Genomic DNA, 24,153 nt, shown 5'->3' on the forward strand with positions numbered 1-24,153 from the left:
ACCAAAGTCCATTTCATACAATTCCACACAGGTATTAAGGTTGGGTATGACTATGGCTATGTTCAGTTCACCTTATTTTTGCTTATTTCAAATCTAATCAGATCAGATCAGAAAAAATAAGTTCAGATCAGATCAGTTCAGATCATGATTATATTTAAAAATCATTATATCTTTCATAACATATTAGTAAAAATTATAATAATTGAATATTAATAAAGTACTCATTGAGACGAATCAAACAAGACCCCACATGACTATATTTTTTCTTATATATTGAGAAAAATCTAAAAGATAAGATCTTGTAATCAGATCAGTTCAGATCAGATCAGATCAGAAAAAATAAGTTCAGATCAGATCAGATAAGTTCAGATCAGAAAATTTTAGGTGAACTAAACATAGCCTATATGAGCTTTATATGCACTTTGAAAGCTTCAAACATTCACTATAGGAGGCTTTGATGAATGTCTGACTAAATCTCCAATGAAAACGAGCAAAAAGTAGGCAAAATGCACTAGCCTGACAAACTATCCCCAAAAACAACTTGAAGAAACAAAGGATTTACACTAAGAAATATGTGAGACAAAAACTATATTACAGTACTCCCATTGGGAAAATAAATTTAACTCTAATGATTGTTTAGCTACTAATTAAGAACTACTGCTAAAGATTTATTACATGAGTAACAAAAACCACTCAGTTGATTATGAGATTTTCTCTCTTTGAATGAATAAGAGATGAAGTAGGCCTCTCCACATTCATCGAAGATTGAGCTACCGGAGTTTGGAATGATGATGATGATGACAGACCAGGGGCTGAAGTGGCAAAAGTGGAAATACTACCACTCATGTTCAAGCTAGTCCCGCTGATTGAACCATCGGGTGCTGCCTTTGGGGCGGGGGGCTTTCCAATCTCCATTATGCCTTCCAACATCTGCACAACTTTTCCCATCATAGGCCTTTGAGATGGTTGTTCTTGTATACACCAAAAGCTAACTTGAATTGCTCTTGTCACTTGATCCAAATCCACTTCAAAATCAGCAAGCCTCGTGTCTAGTATACTTCCTACATTACCCTTCTCATACTCCTCATATGCCCAAACAGAGAACTTCTTCCTGTTTGTTTCATTTGACACTTCAAAGTTCCTTCTTCCACTTACTATCTCCAGCAACACCATACCAAAACTATAAACATCAGATTTCGATGTTATTGGTAGATTGGCAAGCCATTCAGGGGCCAAGTACCCCCTTGTACCTCTCACACTGGTGAGGGTCCGGTGTCGATGGTCTTTCGGGTTTACAAGCTTAGCAAGGCCAAAATCGGAAACTTTGGCATTGTAGTTATCATCTAAGAGAATGTTTTCTGGTTTTATATCACAATGTACAATGCAATCCCGGCATTCCTCATGAAGATAAGTGATTCCTCTTGCAGTTCCCAAGGCAATATTGAACCGATGCTCCCAATTCAAAAGTCTCCCAGATTCATCCCCCGTTGCGAAGAGGAAACTATCAAGCGACCCATTTTTCATGAACTCATAAACCAGAAGCCTGTGTCGACTCTCAGAGCAGAACCCTATCAGCCTAACCAAATTTAAATGATGGGTGCTACTTATGGTAGCTACCTCCATTCTAAATTGTTTCTCCCCCTGCTCAATACCCTCGAGCTGCTTCACTGCAGCAACTGTTCTATTCGCAAGTACTCCCTTATAGACCACCCCAAATCCTCCTTCCCCAAGTTTCTCCTTGAAATTTCTTGTAGCCTGCTGGAGGTCTTTGTACGAAAACTGCACAGGTGCACCTGATGCATACTCCAGAAGTGCATACTGAGCTGATACACCTCCAAATTTAGGACTCTTTCTACAGCACCACCACCAAACACTGCCCTCTAAAAGTATCAATGCCGCAAGGGTGCCTAAAACAACCACTGCCACAATCCAACCTTTCAGCTTGTCCTTTTCTCTTCCTTCCTCAGAGGAAGGAGGAGGGTTTGGTAGGATTGGGTTACAAACCTTAACATAAGAGGTGCTAGGAAGAGCAGCAGACTGATAACCACTAACAAAACTCGCAGTCTTAATATAACACTGCCCCGATCCATCAGCCAAAATTGTCGAAGCTACACAAGAAGAACCCGAAAGACAATTCCCCCTACACGCTGAAATACCAACATAGTAGAGATCATTCGTAGTCTCCGGATAATACGTAAGAAACTTCGTATGATCCATCTGCAACATTGCCACACTCCCAGGACAATCACTAATCTCCCTCTTCAACCTACACCCTCTCGTACTATCATTCGGATCAACAAAATCGAAATTCTCAGACGGGCACCCACAAACAGGGCCAGTATCATTGTAACTACAAACACCCATATTCCCACAATACCCAAAAACTTGACATTGATCATTAACAGCAGTCCACCTCACAATAGCATTCCCACTTCCTCTACTAAAACTATAAATCCTCAAATTCCCATCATTATCCAACCTTAAAAACCTCAAAAAATCTCCAGATTCAGCATAATCACTCCCATAAGCCATAATTACTGACCCACGTATACTAGCATCATAAAGTTGCAAAATCCCAAGTGATTGAAGCCCTAATCTAGGGTTACTTAAATTAGCATTAATAGAAGCATTCAACCCTAAACTCCAATAAACAACATTATTATTCCATTGCAAAGTCAAATTCCCAGTTCTATTTAAGAAAAACGAGTAAGACCCAGATGATAAAACCATCCCAACAGTAAAATTCTGAGATTGAACAATAGTATCAGTAGGATTATCAAAAGTAGACCAAACTACAAAATTAGACCGATTTTTAAGCAAGAAATTACCAGAATCATCAATTGTAGCATGTGAAACGCCGGAATTTGAAGTGTTAGATTGCCATAAAATATTTCCAGCGCCGGAATTTAGGCGCAAGTTTCCGTCGGCGAGAAATGAGAAAGTTGCGCCGGAATCTGCTTCGGTTGAAATCGACCAAATTTGAAGAGAATCATAAGTAATACATAGAGAAAAATAAGAAGAATTAAGAGGGAGAAATTGGAGAGAGAAAGTGTTATTTGTAGAAGACCATTTTTGAGTTGAGTTTGAAGCTGAAAGAGTGGACCCTACTGGGATATCTGTAGAAGATGAAATTGTGAAGAAGATGAAGAAGATGAATGTTTTTGTTAATAATAATTGATTTTGTTCCATTTTCTTTTCTGGGTGCTTTGAGTTTTTTTCTGGGTAGATAAATTTTGGTTCTGCAAATTTGATTATAAGTTTAAGTAGTGATTAGTGTAGATTGAAGACTTTTAGGGTAGAAAGAAGAATGGGACCTAGTTATGGTGATTGGTGATGGAGCAATTGAGCAAAGATTACTCCATAATGGAGATAGTAGCTATCAGTAGTGGAAATTGGAAAAACCAACGTAAAGTATATGGTTGGGAAGAGCTCTTAAGACAACTTTGATACTAGTAGTATTAAACTAGTCAAATCCTCGAATTTGTCCTCTCTTTAGGTCATTACATAAACGCGGTTGCAATCGTCTAACTTGTTTAATATGAGCTGAGCTTAAAGATTTATTTGTGTTCTAACTTATATTTATGTTTATGATTTATAAGTAAAGGTATGTTTATGTCGTACATTTATATCATCGTTTATATCTTTGTATATAGCTTGTTTGAAATCTTTTGCAAAATCAATTATATTAAAGAATGAAGAGTTAATAGAACTTTCGATCAAACCTTAATTTATGCTTAACCTTTTACAAAAAAAACACAATATTACCTATCCGCAGGAGAAATTTGAGAAAAAAATATATTGTAGTTAATTTCAATCAATTATAGGTAGGAATGAAAATAGAACGTTTCTTCATGACTTGAAAAATAATATTACAAACTTTGTCATATCAAATCAACTATTTGAAAGACCCATCCATTGATAATATGAGTTTATGCATTGGATAACTGTTTGTCTTAAATACATAGACACTTATAAACTTTATATATGAGTTATCCTTTAGACTTGGGTGACCTTGTGTCCTAAATAGGTCACTTTTACTTATAAACAAGTGACTCATTTAAGATAAATAACTATTATGTGTTTAAAAACGACTCACTTTGACTTAAAAGAGTGATCCTTTTGCGAAAAGTGAATGATATAACAATTAATTTATTATAAACTCGATACTCAATACTAATTGAAAGCTATGAAACATTAGAGTTCGTCACGTGTAATCTAAATATGGCTGGTGTTGCCGTGTTGGAGCATATAATTCAATTAGATTCACTAAAAATTAATCAACGAATCATACGCAATGACTCGGGACTTCACCCAGAACAACAACTACTTAGTACTCTATAAAACTAGATTGATGAAATGATGTAATGTGATATAAGAGAGACAAGAGATTAATATTGAAAGAAGTTATTATTTTTAACTAATCCATAGGTCAAAAAAAAAGTTCATTATGCACAATATATTTGGTGGTCCATGGAAGTATACACACTACTCCCTCCGTTTCCTAAAGATCTTCCCTCTTTCCGTTTAAGGGTGTTTCCAAAAGATCTTCCCTCTTTTGCTTTATTCCTTATTTGGCAAAACAAATTTCCCTATTTACCCTCTCATGTCACTATCATATGGTCCACCATTACATTATTAATTCAATTTTACTCCATTTCTCTCTCCTACTTTAACCCCTTTTTATTTGTTTATTTATCTTAACCCTTTCTCTCTCCTACTTTACTCACACCATGCCCCACACAACTTGATTTTCCTTAGTATCTGTAGGAACAGTAAGTGGGAAGATTTTTAGGAAACAGATGGAGTATTTCATAATCCTAGTTCTTGAGGACATGATCTTTTCCTCAGACCGAGGTTAACTGGTGGAGCCTTTATTGTTGACTTTGGGTGTTGGGCAAGTTTGCCAACTGTGATTAGGCATAATTTGTTAGATTTCTCTTTCATCTCAATATTGGCGAGTACACACAATTTATTTTAAAAAGCATATCCCACACGGCCACACATGAATGCGTATTAGTCTTATTTTATGATCATTTTCCTTACTTTCTCTTTATTACCTTAGCATTCCTTATTTCCTTGTGATTCATTCGTCTAAAGTTCCACTTTTCCCTCTCTAGTGTAAAAGTCGGTAGTTAGAAAAAAAGAAGTCTATGCACAATTACCAGCTATTTGTTTAATGGCTTTAATTTGAGCCGCGAATCCTATTCGAGAAATCGAAATACTCACATTAATAGCTGGTCTGATTCCAGTATTGAATGGATCGACGGATAAGAATATTTGCCCATTTGTAATGGAAATTACATTACTAGGAGTTTTCAAGAAGGGAAAGGTACCCTTGTTCTTTTCTTTGTTTTTCGATTTTTTTTTATAAAATATATATAATAAAAAAAGATTGAACAAAGAAAAATGGAGAAAAGCCGGCTATCATAATCGAACCGTATGAGTCTTTCTACCATACTATCTAATCTCATCGAATATTGCGGATTCTAGCCTGCTCATTTCAATTAAGAAACGAAATTTGAATCCTTTTTTTCTTTCCAGAATTTCTTCCTCCATATAATTTTCAGATATTTAAAATGTTGGTTCCTTTTTATTTTGAAAATTATCAGTGAAAAGTGGGAAAAAAAGGTATGTAGAAAGAAATGGCTAGTATAATGCTAGAATGCCTTAAATCAATATGTTTAGTATGGTATATTGTGATTTGTCAATAACTAAATGGAGATATAGTTAATTTTTATTTTGGTCTCATATTTTGGACTTATTTCAAAGTAAAATATATGTACTTTCTCCGTTTCTAAATAAGTGCAACATTTGAATAGTGTTTACTATTCACAGTTTAAACTTTAATTAACTTTGGTGATTTACATTTTAGGAAAAACATAGTCATCTGAGATCTTGTTAGATTTGTCTGAATATGAATTTTTTTAATATCAACTTTTTATAATTTTTACTCATTGATAATTAAAAATATTAATGGTTAAAATAATGCATTGGCAAACGTGAAAACAAGAAGTATTGCACTTATTTAGAAACGGAGGAAGTATATATAAGTGAGTTCATATGAGAATGCAACTTACATGAGAAATGAAAATGAATTTTACGCGATATAACTCTTATGAATAAATGATGTAACTCTAATGAAAAATGATGTAACTCGGTTGAGATTCTTTCTCATTTCTCAGATAAGGAACATTCTCAAAATATTAATAGACAAAGTGCGTTTTATTTATTTGTAACCATTTAAATTTTAATAATGAGTTAGTAATTCACCTTCTTTTTTGCCCATACCAATCTACCTGATACTAAGTCACAACTCACACCACTCCCTCCTTTCTCTAATTTTTTTTTCTTTTCTTTTGGTGGTTAGATATGCAAGGAAAATCTTCATTGATTTGCCTGCAATGCATGCATGTTCTATATTTTGGCAAACCCTAAGTTTTTGTCAGCCTTATTTTGTGGTCTTTTTTGTTTGTTCATTCAAACAAAGTACCGTTGTTCTTAGATCTAGCTATGTAGGTTTCCACTCTAAGCCCCAGCACAATTTTTTTTTTTAATATGAACATATTTTTAGGAAGATAAGTTACAAGTTATACGTTAAAGATCCAACATATTCTCAAATTAGTTACCTACAACACTATAAAAACAACATCATGCAACGTTCACTAGAATCACTTCAACTTCATTACCTTCAAAAACACCCAAAAACTCCCAAAAACAATTACGTACCATGGCTAAAAGTTCACTTCCATGCATTCTTTTAGTCCTCTTTTTAGTTGCAGTAACATGCTCAGCTTGTGATAATGGTACTACTACTGGTTTTAAGGGGATGTTCATATTTGGAGACGACGTCGTCGACAATGGAAATAACAATGGCCTACTTCCATTGTTTGTTAAGAGCAATTACATGCCTTATGGTATTGATTTTAAAGATGGTCCTACAGGAAGGTTTACCAATGGTAAAACTGTTGTCGATTTCGTAGCTGACAACCTTAAACTTCCTTACCCTCCTCCAGTTCCTGATTTTTTCCATCAGGGTACTAATATACTTCAAGGTGTCAACTTGGGCTCCTCTGGTACTGGCATCCTTGGTATCACTGGTTCAGCTTTAGTAGTAAGTTCGCTTTTACATACGCTCTGATGCAAGAACTGTATAGAGATCAAAGTTATTAAAATCGCGATTCAAATCTTAAAATCTTACGATTTTACCATTCAAAATATGGTAGACGATTCGATTCGCGATTCTAGTTATTGCCAATATATAGTGGGTAAACAACTATTTTTTTTCCTATTTTTAGGTCTTTTAACTTATAATTTTAGCATATTCAATGAAAATTGAGTACAATATCTTGATTATACATGTTTGTAGAATCTTACGATTCTACGATTCGATTTTATGATTCGATTCTAAAGGTTGTTTTCGATTCAAACTAGAATCTCGATTTTAATAACATTGATAGAAATAATTATATTAATACATGATAATGTGACTAGCTCATTTTTGCTCAACAAGAAAACAAGAATTAAATAATACTTCCTGCGTGTTTTTATTCTTGCTACATAGAGAAAGTGGGGGTTTTTAAAGAAAGGTAGAGAGAGAAAGTAGAGGACCACCATTTTTGAATAAAAAACCATTTGTTAAGGAAAAAGTATGAGTATTTTAAAAGAGAAGATGGGGGACCACCAACTTTTTAATAGTATTTTAAGACTTTTATGGTGAGAAGGAATCCATTTATGGTATATAGCATCTATTATGACATTTCCATTTAAGGGAAATGTAGCATCTATAAAAAAACGGAGGAAGTACTACATAGGAACTAGGAAGTCTATAATAGTCCAAAAGATAACCAGTTTAGGGTTTAGGGTTTAGGGTTTGGGATGTAGGGTTTATTAGTACAAAGGCGTATAAAGTAACTCGCTAGGGCTAATATAACGTTTAATTATTATGAGTGGTTAATGTAACGTAACTAATTGGTTGTGTGCGTGTGATACATATATACAGGGAATTCAGCACATGGATGAACAAATAAACAAATTTAAGAACAAAATTTTGCCCAAGCTGAAGGAGAAGCTTGGATGCAAAGGGCAAACCATACTTCCTCAATATTTGTTTGTAATTGGAACAGGAAATAATGATTACTATTCATATTACATTTTGAAGCAATACCTCGTCGTACCTCCTAAAGCATTTGCTGCGAAACTTGTCAAGAATTATTTGAAGTACATCCAGGTTAGCATTCTACATAAATTGCTATAACATCGAATTCGATAAAACCAATAAGAACTACATCAAATTAAACATTTCAAACGTTAGTTTGATGTATTGAACTTGTGTACGTGTTTTTATTTGAAATATTTTGTGTATGATTTATGCAGAAATTGTATAATGAAGGAGCAAGGAAATTCCTATTGATTTCTCCATATCCAATCGGTTGCGGTCCTGGGTTAGTGAAGGAGAAAAAAGGATGCATAAAATTCATTAACGATGCTGTCAATTTGTTTCATGACCAATTGCTGATTATGATTAAACAATCCAAGAATAAAGACATGCCTGACGCTGAAATTACCGTCCTCAATTCGGGCAAAATTATCATGGATGTTGTCAATAAGGTCACTGCTGCACCAGATGCAGGTAAATTATTTTCGTCTTCGATTAATAACCATAATCTAACATTGTACTAAGGGTCTGTTCTCTTCGGCATAAAACAGCTGAACAGAATTGAATTGAAATGAAATGAATAGTGATATGTGAGAGTAAAAGTATTGTCTAGAGTTGAACTGAACTTAACTGAATTGAAATATTCACATACAACATATATGCAACATGGACAATAATAAACCCTAGTAAACACATACATATCTCAAATTGACAATGAAATTCGTCGATTCGAGTATTTGCTTATTAGCTCCTAATAATGAAATTGTATAAACATGTGCAGGTATAACAAAAGTGGGTTGTGCTATCACAAATGTGGATTGTGCATGTTGCAAAACCGACTATAAAGATGTTTGCAAGAAAGGAGGACAAGTATGTCTAAACAGAAAAGAGTATTTGTACTATGATGGAATGCACCTTACTGAAGCAGCAAATTCTTACTTAGCTAGCAAGGCTTTCTCCACCAGTACTAATGATGTTAGCCCTGTTAATCTTCAGAAATTAAGCGGCGCCGCGTAAATTAGGAGGCATGCTTAATCTTAGCTTAGACTTAGATCAAGCTAGATCAGGATTAGCGAGTTTTGTTCTTCAGTGTTTTTGCTTTAATTTAGACTAATCAGGATTAGAGAGTTTAATTCTAGTTTTTAATTTCCTCGCATTTTTGTTTCAAGCAAGTAGGTGTAGATGAACGAATTATGTAATAAGAATTTGATTTTCTCTTGCAATTTTTGTCTCATCAATGTGACTCTTCCTTACTTAACTCTAGTCTTTGGCTAGCTAACTATTTTGCTACTAAGGCTTTCTGATCTTTCTAATTGCAAATTTGAACCTTATCTTTGTAATCTTCAAATAATGGCCCTACTATAATTGAGTGATTATTCTGAAATTTCCTTTGTTGGAATCTTTAAAAAGAATTCCAACATTTGTTGGAGTACCAACTTCATTTGCATTGTCCATTTATAAAAGTACCAATGAGAGTGCACTTGCATTGTAAATTAAACCCTTTTTTATCAATGGAAAAATAGTTCAATCGATCCAATCTAATCAAGATAACATGTCCACCACTCTTTTTCACACTTCCTGCGTTCCATAATAAGTGAAACATTTCTCTCTTTTATGTGAGAGTTTTTTTAGAGGAGTGTTTCACTTATTATGGAACGCGAATTTATTTTCTGTAGGGAAGTCGATGGATGCTCATCGATCTCTTGGCAAATGGCAATAATGTCTATTCTATGGAAGATAGATACGAGTAGTAATTAGCTCATACTACATCATTTTCTTTTGGAGATTAAAGCTCATAATATCCCCAATTGCATGCAAAATAAGGATACATCTCAAATCTTTCTACCTACCTCAGCCTATATTATTTTTCCAAATAATTTGAGGTAAGTTTTACACAACAAATTCAATTTTTGCTTAGACTTGAGCTAACCTCTGAATATTAAAGGGGTAAACTTCGCTTGTGCTATTAGAGTAATAAGCTCTAGTTGCTACAATACCATAAAGTGCCTCAGTGGGATGTAAACCATCAAAAAACAGAAAGCTGGTCCTATTACTACACACACTTCCACCTCCTTTGCATAATACTCCACCACTTTGCTCTGAAACTTCACAACATGAACTGCTCACATCACTAAAACCTGTTGAGGAAATACCAATAAATTACAGTGACATTATACATCATGTTCAAATTGCTATATAGCAGAAAATGATACAGTTAATCTCAGGTTTTGATTATTCTTTGCCGGTTCACCGACAAAACTCTTTCCTGTAGATAATAATTAGGGTTTTTTGTCAGAAAGTACCTAATAAAACATAAGTTTTGGAGGCAAGGACTTAATAATTTTTTTTGTCTAAAAAAACTATTAAAATACGTTTGGTTGTTAATAACAACCATTTTATGAATTTCAGGTAAAAACACCAAATTCTGGCATTGACTGCAGATGTGCTTAGAGCAGTGTGCGGTAAGACAAAACGAAAGAACTGAAAGAGTCAATTGGAGTTAAAAAAAGTCAACGCTAGAATTTGGTGTTTTGGCCTGAAATTTATAAAATGGTTGTTATTAACAACCGGAAGTATTTTAATAGACAAATCTTTTTATTAGGTCATTCACTATAAAACTTGTGTTTTATTATATATATTCCGACAAAAACCCTAATAGTTAATAAGGTTCGTTCAAGTAACTTCTCGCGACATCGCCAGCAGCAAACTGCCCACAACTAATCATCCATGTTAAATCAACAGGATCATGTTGAAGATAACGTAGTTATCCTAGTTGATAGAATATCATGTATTTTATTATTATGAAAATGTAAGTCTAGCAGTAAGATATGATTAAAGTTAATAAGATAGAATTAGGAGATCATATAGTTTATCTATTATACATGATATTCCATCAACTAGGATATTTACGTTATCCTCGACAGGTCACTTCACTTGATTGGTAATGGTACGTAAAATCAACTTTGATCAACAAATATTAGTTACTTCTAACAATTACATAGTGAAAGTATATCACTGAATATCACATAATGCTGAAAAGCATACTCAAATAGAGAATATTACCTCCAAATGAAGGGTTACGTATAAATTCAAGGGTGATTTGGAAAACATTAACTACCACGGATTGAAATCCTGGCATTTGAGTGGTAATGACATCGAGCATTTGAATCAACTGTATATTGAAAAGAAATGCAGCATAGTTTAAAGCTTCATTGCATTCCTTGTTTCGCATGGATGCCCTAGCCATAGGACTGCATCCTAGAGGACCTATATTTAAAAAGGCAAACTTCCTTGCTCCTATGTTGTACAACTCCTGCATGCATGCATATCAGATACTCACATTATTAAGACAAGCATACTGATAGAGTATTAAACTATTCTTGGGACTCCAACCAATGGCGGATTTACAGGGGGTACAGAGGGTACAGCTGTACCCCCATTTTCAAAAAAGAAGTTGAAGGAAATGAAAGCAAAAAGAAAAGAAAAAAAAACGATATACAAGAGGACTGATAGATTCATTATTCATCATCCCCTACTACCCTTCTTTCTCTCCTCTGGTTCAATATGTATAACTCATACTTTTTCTTTTGTCTTTCTTTCGTTTTTTTTCGCATCTGCCGGGGTTTCTTTTTGTCCCCACTTAGCCGGAGCCCGGAAGCGAGGAGGGAAGGAGCCGGTGAGATTGAGGTTGAGGTGAGAGAGTGGAGGAGGAATAAGGGGTTTGTGTTGGCCATTGATGGTGAAGAGTTAGGAGAGTGAGTAGAGTGAGGGAGTGAGGACTGAAGACTGACGAGAAGAGTGTTGAGAGTGAAGAGAAGACAAAAAGGGTTGGCAAATGGCAACAGTAAAGGATATTAATTGCCAACAAAATCAAGTTTTGGTAAATGCTAGTCTGGCAGACATATGAAAACTAAAATGGGTTGGTTGGGTGTTCAAAAATAAATTCAAATGTTGTGCAATTGTGAAATATGGAATTGAAATAATTTGAATTAAAATTAGAGATTAGAAATTGTAAAATTGAAGTAGAGGTTGTAAATTGAAATTATGTATTTTTGTCGTTTTAAAGTAGTTGTAATTTGAATCATTAATTGATATTGGCATTGTATTTTGATTTGAATTTTTAGTCGTACATCAACTCAAGTATTGTATTTTATTTTATTTGATTTTTTCTCATCCGTACCCTCATCCCGTGATTCCTAGATACGCCACTGACTCCAACCATCAGCTTAAACTTTTGGTTGAGTTGGTCCTTTGACACATATTCATCTGTCATGCAGGTAAGCTTTGCCTATATACTTTTTGAGGTAAATTAGTAGTATATTAATTTTTAAGTGGTATCTAATTAATTACGTCATCTTTCTTATCGGATTGTTGTTCTAATGTACGAGTGGTATTAGAACTTAGAAATAAAAAAGTTGATATTTGAAAATAAAAGTTGAGACAAATTCAATAATACTCGTATTTCACATAAAAATATGATCAAGGTAAGTACGTAATGATATAAAAGTCAAATTAGAACAACTATTACAAATGGGAGATAGTGAGAATCGTGGAAATATAATAAATACAATTCCTGCATGCATGCATATCAGATATTCACATTATTAAGCCATGCATAGTCATCTGTCATGCATGTAAGCTAATATTATCTCCAATCTCCAATCAGTCCAATCTATATATCATGTTATTATTGCCTTTATTCTTTTTGAGGTAAATTAGCACTATATTAATTTTTAAGTGGTATCTAATTATGTCAACTTTCTTGTCGGATTGTTGTTCTAACGTACCAGTGGTATTAAAATTCAAAAATAAAAAAAAAGTTGATATTTGAAAATATAAGTTAAGACAAATTTAATAATTTTCGTATTTCACATAAAAATATGACCGAGATAAGTACGTAATGACTAATGATATAAAAGTCAAACTGGAATAACTATTACAGATTGGATCGGAGGTAGTGAGAATCGTGGAGATATAATAAATACATTTTAGATGATAATATGATTAGGACTAACCGTGATTTGGCTAGCAAGAGTAGATGTCAAATTGGCAGTGAAGAATTCCAAACTAGCATTTTTGGTGCCTCCTTGAAAGAAATTCCCCAGATAATCATTTGATCCAGTTGAAAATAGGAACAAATAATTTTGAAGTAATTCTATGGTTGGACATCCTGGTTGTTGTGCTTGTAGTTTTGGTATTGTAACTTTCATAAAGTTCTGGATTTGTTGATTCAGACTAGTCACCCCCTGATGATGATTTTTAAGTCAAGAATCCATAAAATCAAAGGTTAAAAAACATATATACACGGTAATACGGTATGATTGTATTATTGGTCAATGAATGTTGTTGTTAGGCTACCACCAATAAGAAGTCAACTTTAAAAAGTTAATTTTTGGGGGGGGGGGGGAATTTTCAAAAAACTACTTTTTATAAAATAACTTTTTCAAAGAATTAACTCTTTTATAAAAATTTAATTTCAAAAACTACTTTATATAACATAATGTTTTCAATATATTATCATTTGACTATTTTTGTTGATGTTGACTCTTAAATAACAGTGGCCCCAGGTGTTATTGTTGTTAATGGGGCAACAAATAGAAAAGAGAAGAACAAAAATGAAGGAAAGAGAAGCTAGCGGAAGAAGATGCTCGTTAAGAAGAAAATGAAATGAGGGGTAGTTTGGCACCCTATGTGGGTGGTCAGCGGTGCCTGGACCGTGAGATTAAGGCAATAAGTAGCAATAAACACGTCGCAGATGGTTAAATCCTCATTTAGCGGTCAATTGATAGTATTTTAAAAAATGTGTTGTATAAGTTTGTTTTTTGAAAAATAATTTTTAAAAGGTAATTTTTAGAATTTTTCGAAGTTTTAATGTGGTTTTTGAGCAACAAACATTTATAGTTATCCGATATCGTCTTTCATGCAAAAAAATTTCTACCCGGTGTTTTATTTGGCAAAGAACTCTATTAATCATAATCATCACAATAGATTCCAAAAACTAGTCCAATTCTAGTCTAGAATTTTCTTGGTCCCTTCAACTTGACAAGTTTAGCGTGGAGTATAGAATTTGGACATTTTCAATCAACTTTTACACTCTAAGGGCCTGTTCTCTTCAGCATAAAACAGCTGAACTGAACTGAACTTATTGGAGCTGAACTGAACTGAACTTATTGGAGCTGAACTGAACTGAACTGAACTGAATTGAATTGAATTGAATTGAATTAAATTGATTAAACTGAATGTTATAAATATATAAATAATATTTTAAACAATAATAATTATAATATTAAATAATAATTATAATGATAAGTAATAATAATGAATAATAATAATAATAATATTTTGGATATTTTTAAATGATAGTTATAAATATAATAATTTAATAATCATAAATTATTATTAATAATAATTAATGATAATAATGATAATTAATAATAATTATTTTATATTATTTGTATTATATATTAATACTTGATGATGATATATAATAACAATAATATCTAAGAAGTAAATTAATATTACTATTTTAATAATTAGATTTAATAATATAAAATATCGTAATATAAATAATGATTGGGTCGGACCGCGAAAATTACATCATAAACCGTCTTGATGCGATTTGATTGGTTTATGGGCTAAAAAAAGTGGGTTTATTTGTGCTTTGACCTAAACCATGTTCCTCCTAATAATAATAGTAATAATAATGAGTAAAGCTATAATAAACAAAATAATATATAGAAACAACAATAATAATAATACTACTTAATAGTAATGATATATATTTAAATAATAACAATCATAATAATAATGATAATAATAATAATAATAACAATAATAATAATAATAATAAGAGTAATTAGTAAAATAAATTATACCAACATAATAATAATATTTAACAAAATGGTTATAAAAGAATGGAGCTGAACTGAACTGAAAATAAGCTGGGAAGAACCGACCCTAAGGTTAATATTTTTAGTACTACACTACGGCTCTGTTTAGTAGGGCGTAAAATATTTTCAGTGTAAAATAATTTTGATGGAAAATAATTTACATTGGAAAACACAATTTCAAGATTAATTTTATGTTGTTTGGTTTCATGTAAGAAAAATGATGAAATGATAAGAAAATGAAAGGGAAAGTAAGAATGTAGCGAGAGGAGTGTACAAGAGAGATAAGGAAAATAATTTTTTCCCTTTATTTTGAAGGAAAAATGATTTTCCATCATTGAGAGAGTAATTTTACCCCAAAGAAAATTGATTTTACACTTATTTATCAACCAAAAAATGTAAAACTGAAAATACAGAAAAACGTTTTACGTATACCAAACGTGGCCTGCATGCATGTAAATGACACTGTTCATACGCATAAGCCTCTAAAATTTGAAGGAAAAACCACAATACTCCTTATTTTTATCAGAATAAATTTTTTAGTATCAATTTAATAAAAAAACAATAACGAAAGTCAAACAAAATAGATAAAATGATTAAGAAAATAAAACTACCATATTTGACCCGGTTGCATCTAGTATGCCAGAACCAGCAGAAGCATGATTAACTCCTTGAGAAATGGCAACTCCCTTACTTTGAGGATTTGAAAATGCAGGTATAAGAGGAAGCTTAAGAATATCACCAATATGATCAACCAAATTTTTATTATTAGTGAATCTTCCAGTTGCACCAAACTGAAAATCAATTCCATAAGGTAAGTAATTAGCCTTTAATGCAGTATTAAGGAAGTTGTTATTACCATTATCTAGTATAGAGTTCCCAAACACAAAAATACCGCGAAATTCGGGTTTTTTTGAGCTTGGATTTGTAGTATTGCATGGGCGTAAACAAGTTAGGAGAATAAAGGGGAAGATAGAAACTACTAAGTTTGGTAAATTTTTGTTATTCATTGTATATGATGATTTTAGGTTTTTTGAGCTAGTTAGATCATGTGTGTATCTATTTATTAGAAGGAAAAGTATAAGAAAACGTAAGTTTTTTTGCAAAAGAGTAATGGTTGCTTTGTTGCATGGCATTATAAGCATGAAATATGGCATGAGTGTTTTGAGAGTGAAGCGTGTTACATTTGTTCAATTCATGACATAATCAAGTTATTGTATTGTTTGTTGGCATGACTAGGCCGTTGAGCTGTTCAATATTTTGTTTTCAGTTTCTTTTTGCTTTAATTAAGACTTTAAAAGTAAGATAATGTAATATTTGTCATACTTATTAACTACATTTGTATTAAAAAATGACAGCAAAAACCTCTAATTTATTTCCATTAATTTTCATATTTTTGTCTTTTCAGGACATGTTCTCTTCGATATAAAACAACTGAATTGAATTGAACTGAACTGAAATGAATAATGATATGTGAGAGTAAAAGTATTGTTCAGAGCTGAACTGAATTGAACTGAACTGAATTGATCTGAACTGAAAATAAGCTGGGGATAGAGAACAGACCCTTAGTGATAAATTAAACTAGATTACACTCAAACTGAAACAACAAATAATGATGAACAGCCCAAACTAGATTATTTATTTATTGAAAAGTTTTATAAAACTACCTTTTATAATCAATTTTTTTTTGAAAAAAACTACCTTTTTCTTTCTTTAAAACACATATCTTGCGTAACAAATTTCTTACAATATACTATCATTTTATTTTAATCATTAATAATTGAGTCACCATAAATTGCTTTTCTTTCTTCCCCTCTCGTGTCTCTCTTCTTTTCTCATTACCCCATCGGCAACAACACCTACGACGATGTCATTTATCGATTATTATTTAATATATATGTGAAATGGTAGTATACTGAAAGGAATTTGTTAGAATTTTTTCCTTAAATAATGCAAAAGTGGGTTTTAATTCCCAAAATATGTCCAAAAATAAAAAAATTCCCTGCATACCGTCCACGTAGGACTGCATGCGAGAATTTTTTTTTTCTACTTCCAACAAAACCGCTACTTGAAGTAGCGGTTTACTGAATTTTTTTTTTATAAACCGCTACTTCAAGTAGCGGTTTATTATGATAAATGCTACTCCTACAACAACAACGACTGTTTTTTGTCATTAGCGACGGCTTAAAGCCGTCGGTGATTTCAGCGACTGTTGTTTGTCATTAGCGACGGCTTTTAGCCGTCGGTGATTTCAGCGACTATTTTTTGTCATTAGCGACGGCTTTTAGCCGTCGTTGATACGTATTTTCTTGTAGTATTATCCCCAACTCCAGAATTTTGCCCAGGTAAACCGCTACTCAGAGTAGCGGTTTATATTTATAATAAACCGCTACTCTACACATAAACCGCTATCTCAAGTAGCGGTTTATAAATATAAACCGCTACTCTGAGTAGCGGTTTACCAGGGCAAAAACAAAAAAAAAACTAGTTTCTCGCGTGCCGTCCTACGTGGACGGTATGCAGGGAATTTTTTTTATTTTTGGGCATATTTTGGGAATTAAAACCCACTTTTGCATTATTCAAAGAAAAAATTCGAATTTGTTATATATGGTGGTTTTTTGAAAAAAAATATTTAAAGCTAGTTTTTTCAAAAACAAAAAGTTACTTGTAGAAGATAGTTTTTTGGAATTTTTTCTTTCTTTATTTATTCATTAGTGCTTAACTGCTTGTTAATGGCTAGAGTTTCTAAAAGTTTTATGTAAGACGATCATTCTGCAATATAAAAGGAAATTCGTATACTCAAAACAAGGAAGGTTTCACTATTAATAAAGAACTTGCTTGAAACAAAAATGCGAGGAAATTAAAAACTAGAATTAAACTCTCTAATCCTGATTAGTCTAAATTAAAGCAAAAACACTGAAGAACAAAACTCTCTAATCCTAATCTAGCTTGATCTAATTCCAAGCTAAGATTAAGCATGCCTCCTAATTTAGGCGGCGCCGCTTAATTTCTGAAGATTAACAGGGCTAACATCATTAGTACTGGTGGAGAAAGCCTTGCTAGCTAAGTAAGAATTTGCTGCTTCAGTAAGGTGCATTCCATCATAGTACAAATACTCTTTTCTGTTTAGACATACTTGTCCTCCTTTCTTGCAAATATCTTTATAGTCGGTTTTGCAACATGCACAATCCACATTTGTGATAGCACAACCCACTTTTGTTATACCTGCACATATTTATACAATTTCATTATTAGGAGCTAATAAGCAAATACTCGAATCGACGAATTTCATTGTCAATTTGAGATATGTATGTGTTTACTAGGGTAATTCAGGCCCGTCTCGAACTATATAGAGGCCCTGTGCGATCTCGTATTTGAAGAATTCAATAATGTAATAACTCATCCATACTTCACATAATCATATTATGAAAAAAAAGTAGTCCAAATAAGTAGATAAACTTTTTATTTTTACTACTTGAACTTTCTCTATTTTGGGGCCCTCACAATTAAGGGGCCCTGTTCCATGGAACATGTTGAACATGCTAAAAGCCGCCCCTGCTAGGGTTTATTGTCCATGTTTCATATATGTATGTCAATATTTCAATTCAGTTCAGTTCAGTTCAACTCTAGACAATACTTTTACTCTCACATATCACTATTCATTTCAATTCTGTTCAATTCAATTTAGCTGTTTTATGTCGAAGAGAACATACCCTTAGTTAGGGGTGAAAGTTCGGGGTGTGGTTTGGATTATGGCCTAATCCAATCCGATCCGAATAAAATTTGGATTTCAATTTTTCAATCTGAATCCAAACCAATTAGTGTTTGAATCCGATCCAATCCAATCCGAAATTTCATACTCTAGATTGGATCCGATCCGAAAATCCGATTTTTTTAAAACTATAGTTTTTCGATGAAATAAATTAAGCACAACAACAGCCTAGTAGATTTAGGAAATGAGGAATTAAGTGCCGTTAGTGTTTTAGGGGAAGGATTGAAGTGCTATGTGTATTGAGCTATGAAGTAGGTTTCTTAAGCACTTAAGCCCAATCCACATACATAATACAAGGTAAATTACTATTCGGTTATATTGGATTTTTGGATCCAATTACCCTCAATCCAATCCGAACCGAAAATCCAATATTTCAAAAAATCTCAATCCGAATCCAATCCGAACACAGTTCGAATCCGATCCGAATTACTAATTCGGATTGGATTGGATTGGATTGAATTTTGGTTTTTATCCGAATAACTTTCACCCCTACCCTTAGTATAATGTTAGATTATGGTTATTAATCGAAGAAGAAAATAATGTACCTGCATCTGGTGCAGCAGTGACCTTATTGACAACATCCATGATAATTTTGCCCGAATTGAGGACGGTAATTTCAGCGTCAGGCATGTCTTTATTCTTGGATTGTTTGATCATAATCAGCAATTGGTCATGAAACAAATTAACAGCATCGTTAATGAATTTTATGCAACCTTTTTTCTCCTTCACTAACCCAGGACCGCAACCGATTGGATATGGAGAAATCAATAGGAATTTCCTTGCTCCTTCATTATACAATTTCTGCATAAATCATACACAAAATGTTTCAAATAAAAACACGTACACAAGTTCAATACATCAAACTAACGTTTGAAATGTTTAATTTGATGTAGTTCTTATTGGTTTTATCGAATTCGATGTTATAGCAATTTATGTAGAATGCTAACCTGGATGTACTTCAAATAATTCTTGACAAGTTTCGCAGCAAATGCTTTAGGAGGTACGACGAGGTATTGCTTCAAAATGTAATATGAATAGTAATCATTATTTCCTGTTCCAATTACAAACAAGTATTGAGGAAGTATGGTTTGCCCTTTGCATCCAAGCTTCTCCTTCAGCTTGGGCAAAATTTTGTTCTTAAATTTGTTTATTTGTTCATCCATGTGCTGAATTCCCTGTATATATACGTATCACACGCACACAACCAATTAGTTACGTTACATTAACCACTCATAATAATTAAACGTTATATTAGCCCTAGCGAGTTACTTTATACGCCTTTGTACTAATAAACCCTACATCCCAAACCCTAAACCCTAAACTGGTTATCTTTTGGACTATTATAGACTTCCTAGTTCCTATGTAGTACTTCCTCCGTTTTTTTATAGATGCTACATTTCCTTAAATGGAAATGTCATAATAGATGCTACATACCATAAATGGATTCCTTCTCACCATAAAAATCTTAAAATACTATTAAAAAGTTGGTGGTCCCCCATCTTCTCTTTTAAAATACTCATACTTTTTCCTTAACAAATGGTTTTTTATTCAAAAATGGTGGTCCTCTACTTTCTCTCTCTACCTTTCTTAAAAAAACCCCCCACTTTCTCTATGTAGCAAGAATAAAAACACGCAGGAAGTATTATTTAATTCTTGTTTTCTTGTTGAGCAAAAATGAGCTAGTCACATTATCATGTATTAATATAATTATTTCTATCAATGTTATTAAAATCGAGATTCTAGTTTGAATCGAAAACAGCCTTTAGAATCGAATCATAAAATCGAATCGTAGAATCGTAAGATTCTACAAACATGTATAATCAAGATATTGTACTCAATCTTCATTGAATATGCTAAAATTATAAGTTAAAAGACCTAAAAATAGGAAAAAAATAGTTGTTTACCCACTATATATCGGCAATAACTAGAATCGCGAATCGAATCGTCTACCATATTTTGAATGGTAAAATCGTAATATTTTAAGATTTGAATCGCGATTTTAATAACTTTGATTTCTATACAGTTCTTGCATCAGAGCGTATGTAAAAGCGAACTTACTACTAAAGCTGAACCAGTGATACCAAGGATGCCAGTAGCAGAGGAGCCAAAGTTGACACCTTGGAGTATATTAGTACCCTGATGGAAAAAATCAGGAACTGGAGGAGGATAAGGAAGTTTAAGCTTGTCAGCTACGAAATCAACAACAGTTTTACCATTGGTAAACCTTCCTGTAGAACCATCTTTAAAATCAATACCATAAGGCATGTAATTGCCCTTAACAAACAGTGGAAGTAGGCCATTGTTATTTCCATTGTCGACGACGTCGTCTCCAAATATGAACATCCCCTTAAAACCAGTAGTAGTACCATTATCACAAGCTGAGCATGTTACTGCAACTAAAAATAGGACTAAAAGTATGCATGGAAGTGAACTTTTAGCCATGATAATTGTTTTTGGGAGTTTTTGGGTGTTTTTGAAGGTAATGAAGTTGAAGTGATTCTAGTGAACGTTGCATGATGTTGTTTTTATAGTGTTTGTAGGTAACTAATTTGAGAATATGTTGGATCTTTAACGTATAACTTGTAACTTATCTTCCTAAAAACATGTTCATTTTGAAAAATAATTGTGCTGGGGGTTAGAGTGGAAACCTACATAGCTAGATCGATCTAAGGACAACTGTACTTTGTTTGAATGAACAAACAAAAAGACCACAAAATAAGGCTGTGAAAAAATTAGGGTTAGTTTGGCCAAAATATAGAAAAAGAAAAGAAAAGAAAAATTAGAAAAAGTTGAATTACTAACTAATTATGAAAATGTAAATGGGTATAAATAAATAAAATGTACTTTGTGTATCAATATTTTCAGTTATGTAAATTCCTAAAATTTATATATACACTTAAACTTTATAGAAAAGATGAGCATTTGGAAAATTAATGTTTACACTAATTTAATAAAATCTTAATTACATGATAATATATATGTAACTTTGACTTAAAAAATCCAATGGACCAACTTTAAAATAAAACAAAAATAAAATAAAATTAAAATAAAGTATGATCCAACATGTGATCATTCAGTTGTTTGTGATGAAATGAATGAAAATATATATGCATATAGTCTTTACTCAAAGTGTAACAATTAAAATGAAACGGAGGGAGTACTTAACTTATGGCCTAGTCTCATTCTTAGAAAATTCAACCCATTTAAACCATGAAGGCTTCTTCAAATCATGCATACACCATGAAGGCAGTACAAAGTACAAAGAAGGGGATGGGGATTTGTTCACATCACCTCAATCTTACCCACTGGGCCAAGACATCTTTGGTAGTAACACTTGCTTTTTCATTGTCTTCAATGTACACAACTAACCACAAATAATTTTCTATAATTTGATAATTAAGTAAATATTATAGAAAGTTGATGTTCAAGCACTCATTGAAATGAATCTTATAAAATCTCACTCGATAATGTTTAACTTAATATTTACATTTTCAGAAGTTATTGTCAAATAAAAATTACTCCCTCCGTCCCAAAATATAGTTACCATTTCTATTTTGGGAGTCAAATTTTAAAAATTTTGACCAAATATTCTTACTAATGTATAAAAAAAACATATTCATGATGAGTCTTGTTAGATTCGTCTCAATATATGCATGCATAATAATATTTAATGTACTTAGGAATGGCAATGTTGTAGACCACCACCTAGCTAAATATATTGCATTTGGTGTTAAACAGCGAGAGTGACATTGTCCAGCGAAAATGTCTTCTTATATATTAATGGACGGACGTAAGTTAACCTCGTGTTTCCCTAAAAATACTAATAAATAAAATGCCTCGAACTACAAGGATAAAGTTGCTCTTAAAGTTGGACGATAAGTTTTGAAGGTTAACAGCAAGGGAAACTTGTATAAATGGAATTGTAAGCTTTAGTTGCAAGGATAGCAGCATCAGCAAGGTGTTGGCCAATAAATTACACGTATTAAAGTAGACGTACTTTAATTAAATAATATTGGTGTAGTAGAAGTGATAATTGCAACAAAACACAATCCAATTGAGTAATTGACGAGTTTCATCCGGTGCACTTTTACGTTGATGTTCTCGTGGCATATCACGAACCTTTTTCTATACAAACCTACAGCCTAATCACATTTAGATATTTTGATTGGATAGTAATATATATCTCATTTAGTTGGAAAAGTTTTGTAAATGATATTCAAAATCTATAATTAAATCCCATTCATATCATGTACACCAAAAACATTCTAATAATTTAGCCAGAATTTTTTTTAAAAAAATTTGAGTTATTGGAATTAGAATATTTACTCAACAGTCAACCTATTCATCTATACTATTATGATAAGTATATGCTAGTATTTTTGGGAAAGAAATAAAAAAACTTAAAACTTCCTCAAATCATGCATGCACCATATACACTTTATATAGCTCTTGTTAAGATTTTATTTTAATACCGCAAGTGTACGGTGTCGACGTGTCGTAACACATACAGCTCGAATTCAAGAGGTGCAAGATTAACCACTACTTGATTCTAGATTACGAAATAGTTACACAATCTAGAAATGAGGAATAATCTATAAACTAAAGGCTAAACTAATGACGATGAATGGTAAACTATATGAATATGATAATTAAAACACTAGAATTAAGTATCACCGCTAATATGAATTGATTAAAATAATACTCACATCACAGTTATTCAATTGAAGCTTAGGTGAGATTGACATTCCCTCATGACTCAATAATAAACCACAGCTGCGAATCGAAACTAAATACTCAGTCATCCCTCAATACCTAGAGCTCACTTTCGTGATAGCAAAAGGCCTAACTAACATGCATGTCTCCTATTTTCATGACTTACACACATAATTAGAAGCATTAAGAACCAATATCAAATAGTTTCCAATTCTAGTTCTCACCTATTTTCATGGGAGAATTCAAATCAATAACAATATTCAAATTAAGACTCAACTTTCGTTGATAAACTCAATTAATAATATAACAATTTAGCATCAAACAAATATTCCTAATTTCAACTCCAACTTTCGTTGATAATATAAAACTAAGGCTAAATCAAGATGCACAATTGACAATAACAACAATCTCATCAAACCTTAAACATATAATTCAATAACATGGGAATCAAAGGATGTACATGATCAATCCATACTAGAGCTCAACTCAATTCTAGATAAAAATACTACTCAAAGTTCAATTTTTTTAAGCATTAAGGTGCTTATTTGTAGGACCAATAGCTAAAAAATTTGCCCAAATCATTTTTTACTTGTGTCACTATTCACATAGTAAGGTGGACAATTTGA

General features: G+C 32.5%; 4 protein-coding genes across 5 annotated transcripts; 1 reads left to right on the forward strand and 3 right to left on the reverse strand.

Moving 5' to 3' along the window:
- Positions 1 to 498: 498 nt before the first annotated feature.
- Positions 499 to 3,443, reverse strand: LOC104890323 (G-type lectin S-receptor-like serine/threonine-protein kinase At1g34300). Of its 2 annotated transcripts, XM_048640120.1 has the most exons (2): positions 2,829 to 2,966; positions 499 to 2,745 (listed from the first exon to the last, which is right to left on the reverse strand). In XM_048640120.1, the coding sequence occupies exons 1-2, from the start codon at positions 2,847 to 2,849 to the stop codon at positions 694 to 696; spliced, it is 2,073 nt and encodes a 690-aa protein (XP_048496077.1). In that variant the 5' UTR covers positions 2,850 to 2,966; the 3' UTR covers positions 499 to 693. The 2 variants fall into 2 exon arrangements, with proteins under 2 accessions (XP_048496077.1, XP_010674103.2); XM_010675801.4 differs by having other exon boundaries at positions 499 to 3,443.
- A 3,284-nt stretch (positions 3,444 to 6,727) lies between these two features.
- LOC104890261 (GDSL esterase/lipase At5g08460) lies at positions 6,728 to 9,172 on the forward strand. The gene is made up of 4 exons (XM_010675700.3): positions 6,728 to 7,111; positions 8,000 to 8,227; positions 8,374 to 8,629; positions 8,937 to 9,172. Exons 1-4 carry the CDS (start codon positions 6,728 to 6,730, stop codon positions 9,170 to 9,172), a joined length of 1,104 nt encoding a protein of 367 aa, XP_010674002.2.
- Positions 9,173 to 10,069: 897 nt separating this feature from the next.
- Positions 10,070 to 16,106, reverse strand: LOC104889919 (GDSL esterase/lipase At1g29670-like). Its single transcript, XM_048647882.2, has 3 exons — positions 15,657 to 16,106; positions 11,219 to 11,468; positions 10,070 to 10,293 (listed from the first exon to the last, which is right to left on the reverse strand). The coding sequence occupies exons 1-3, from the start codon at positions 16,050 to 16,052 to the stop codon at positions 10,070 to 10,072; spliced, it is 870 nt and encodes a 289-aa protein (XP_048503839.1). The 5' UTR covers positions 16,053 to 16,106.
- Positions 16,107 to 18,031: 1,925 nt separating this feature from the next.
- Positions 18,032 to 21,256, reverse strand: LOC104890184 (GDSL esterase/lipase At1g71691-like). The gene is made up of 4 exons (XM_010675609.3): positions 20,873 to 21,256; positions 19,762 to 19,989; positions 19,360 to 19,615; positions 18,032 to 18,267 (listed from the first exon to the last, which is right to left on the reverse strand). The coding sequence occupies exons 1-4, from the start codon at positions 21,254 to 21,256 to the stop codon at positions 18,032 to 18,034; spliced, it is 1,104 nt and encodes a 367-aa protein (XP_010673911.2).
- Positions 21,257 to 24,153: the final 2,897 nt, after the last annotated feature.

Source organism: Beta vulgaris, chromosome 1, assembly GCF_026745355.1.
Source record: "Beta vulgaris subsp. vulgaris cultivar EL10 chromosome 1, EL10.2, whole genome shotgun sequence".
In the NCBI taxonomy this organism is placed as follows: Eukaryota; Viridiplantae; Streptophyta; class Magnoliopsida; order Caryophyllales; family Amaranthaceae; genus Beta; species Beta vulgaris.

What these genes read in the sequence shown, in the direction of transcription:
- LOC104890184 (XM_010675609.3), bottom strand. Translation starts at nt 21,256, where the DNA reads ATGGCTAAAAGTTCACTTCCATGCATACTTTTAGTCCTATTTTTAGTT. An exon ending in TCACTGGTTCAGCTTTAGTA is followed by an intron (nt 19,990 to 20,872) that starts GTAAGTTCGCTT and finishes GTATATATACAG; the next exon opens with GGAATTCAGCACATGGATGA. An exon ending in ATTATTTGAAGTACATCCAG is followed by an intron (nt 19,616 to 19,761) that starts GTTAGCATTCTA and finishes TGATTTATGCAG; the next exon opens with AAATTGTATAATGAAGGAGC.
- LOC104890323 (XM_010675801.4), bottom strand. Translation starts at nt 3,189, where the DNA reads ATGGAACAAAATCAATTATTATTAACAAAAACATTCATCTTCTTCATC.
- LOC104889919 (XM_048647882.2), bottom strand. Translation starts at nt 16,052, where the DNA reads ATGAATAACAAAAATTTACCAAACTTAGTAGTTTCTATCTTCCCCTTT. An exon ending in ATGCAACCGGGTCAAATATG is followed by an intron (nt 11,469 to 15,656) that starts GTAGTTTTATTT and finishes GCATGCATGCAG; the next exon opens with GAGTTGTACAACATAGGAGC. An exon ending in ACGTAACCCTTCATTTGGAG is followed by an intron (nt 10,294 to 11,218) that starts GTAATATTCTCT and finishes TTTCCTCAACAG; the next exon opens with GTTTTAGTGATGTGAGCAGT.
- LOC104890261 (XM_010675700.3), top strand. Translation starts at nt 6,728, where the DNA reads ATGGCTAAAAGTTCACTTCCATGCATTCTTTTAGTCCTCTTTTTAGTT. An exon ending in TCACTGGTTCAGCTTTAGTA is followed by an intron (nt 7,112 to 7,999) that starts GTAAGTTCGCTT and finishes ACATATATACAG; the next exon opens with GGAATTCAGCACATGGATGA. An exon ending in ATTATTTGAAGTACATCCAG is followed by an intron (nt 8,228 to 8,373) that starts GTTAGCATTCTA and finishes TGATTTATGCAG; the next exon opens with AAATTGTATAATGAAGGAGC.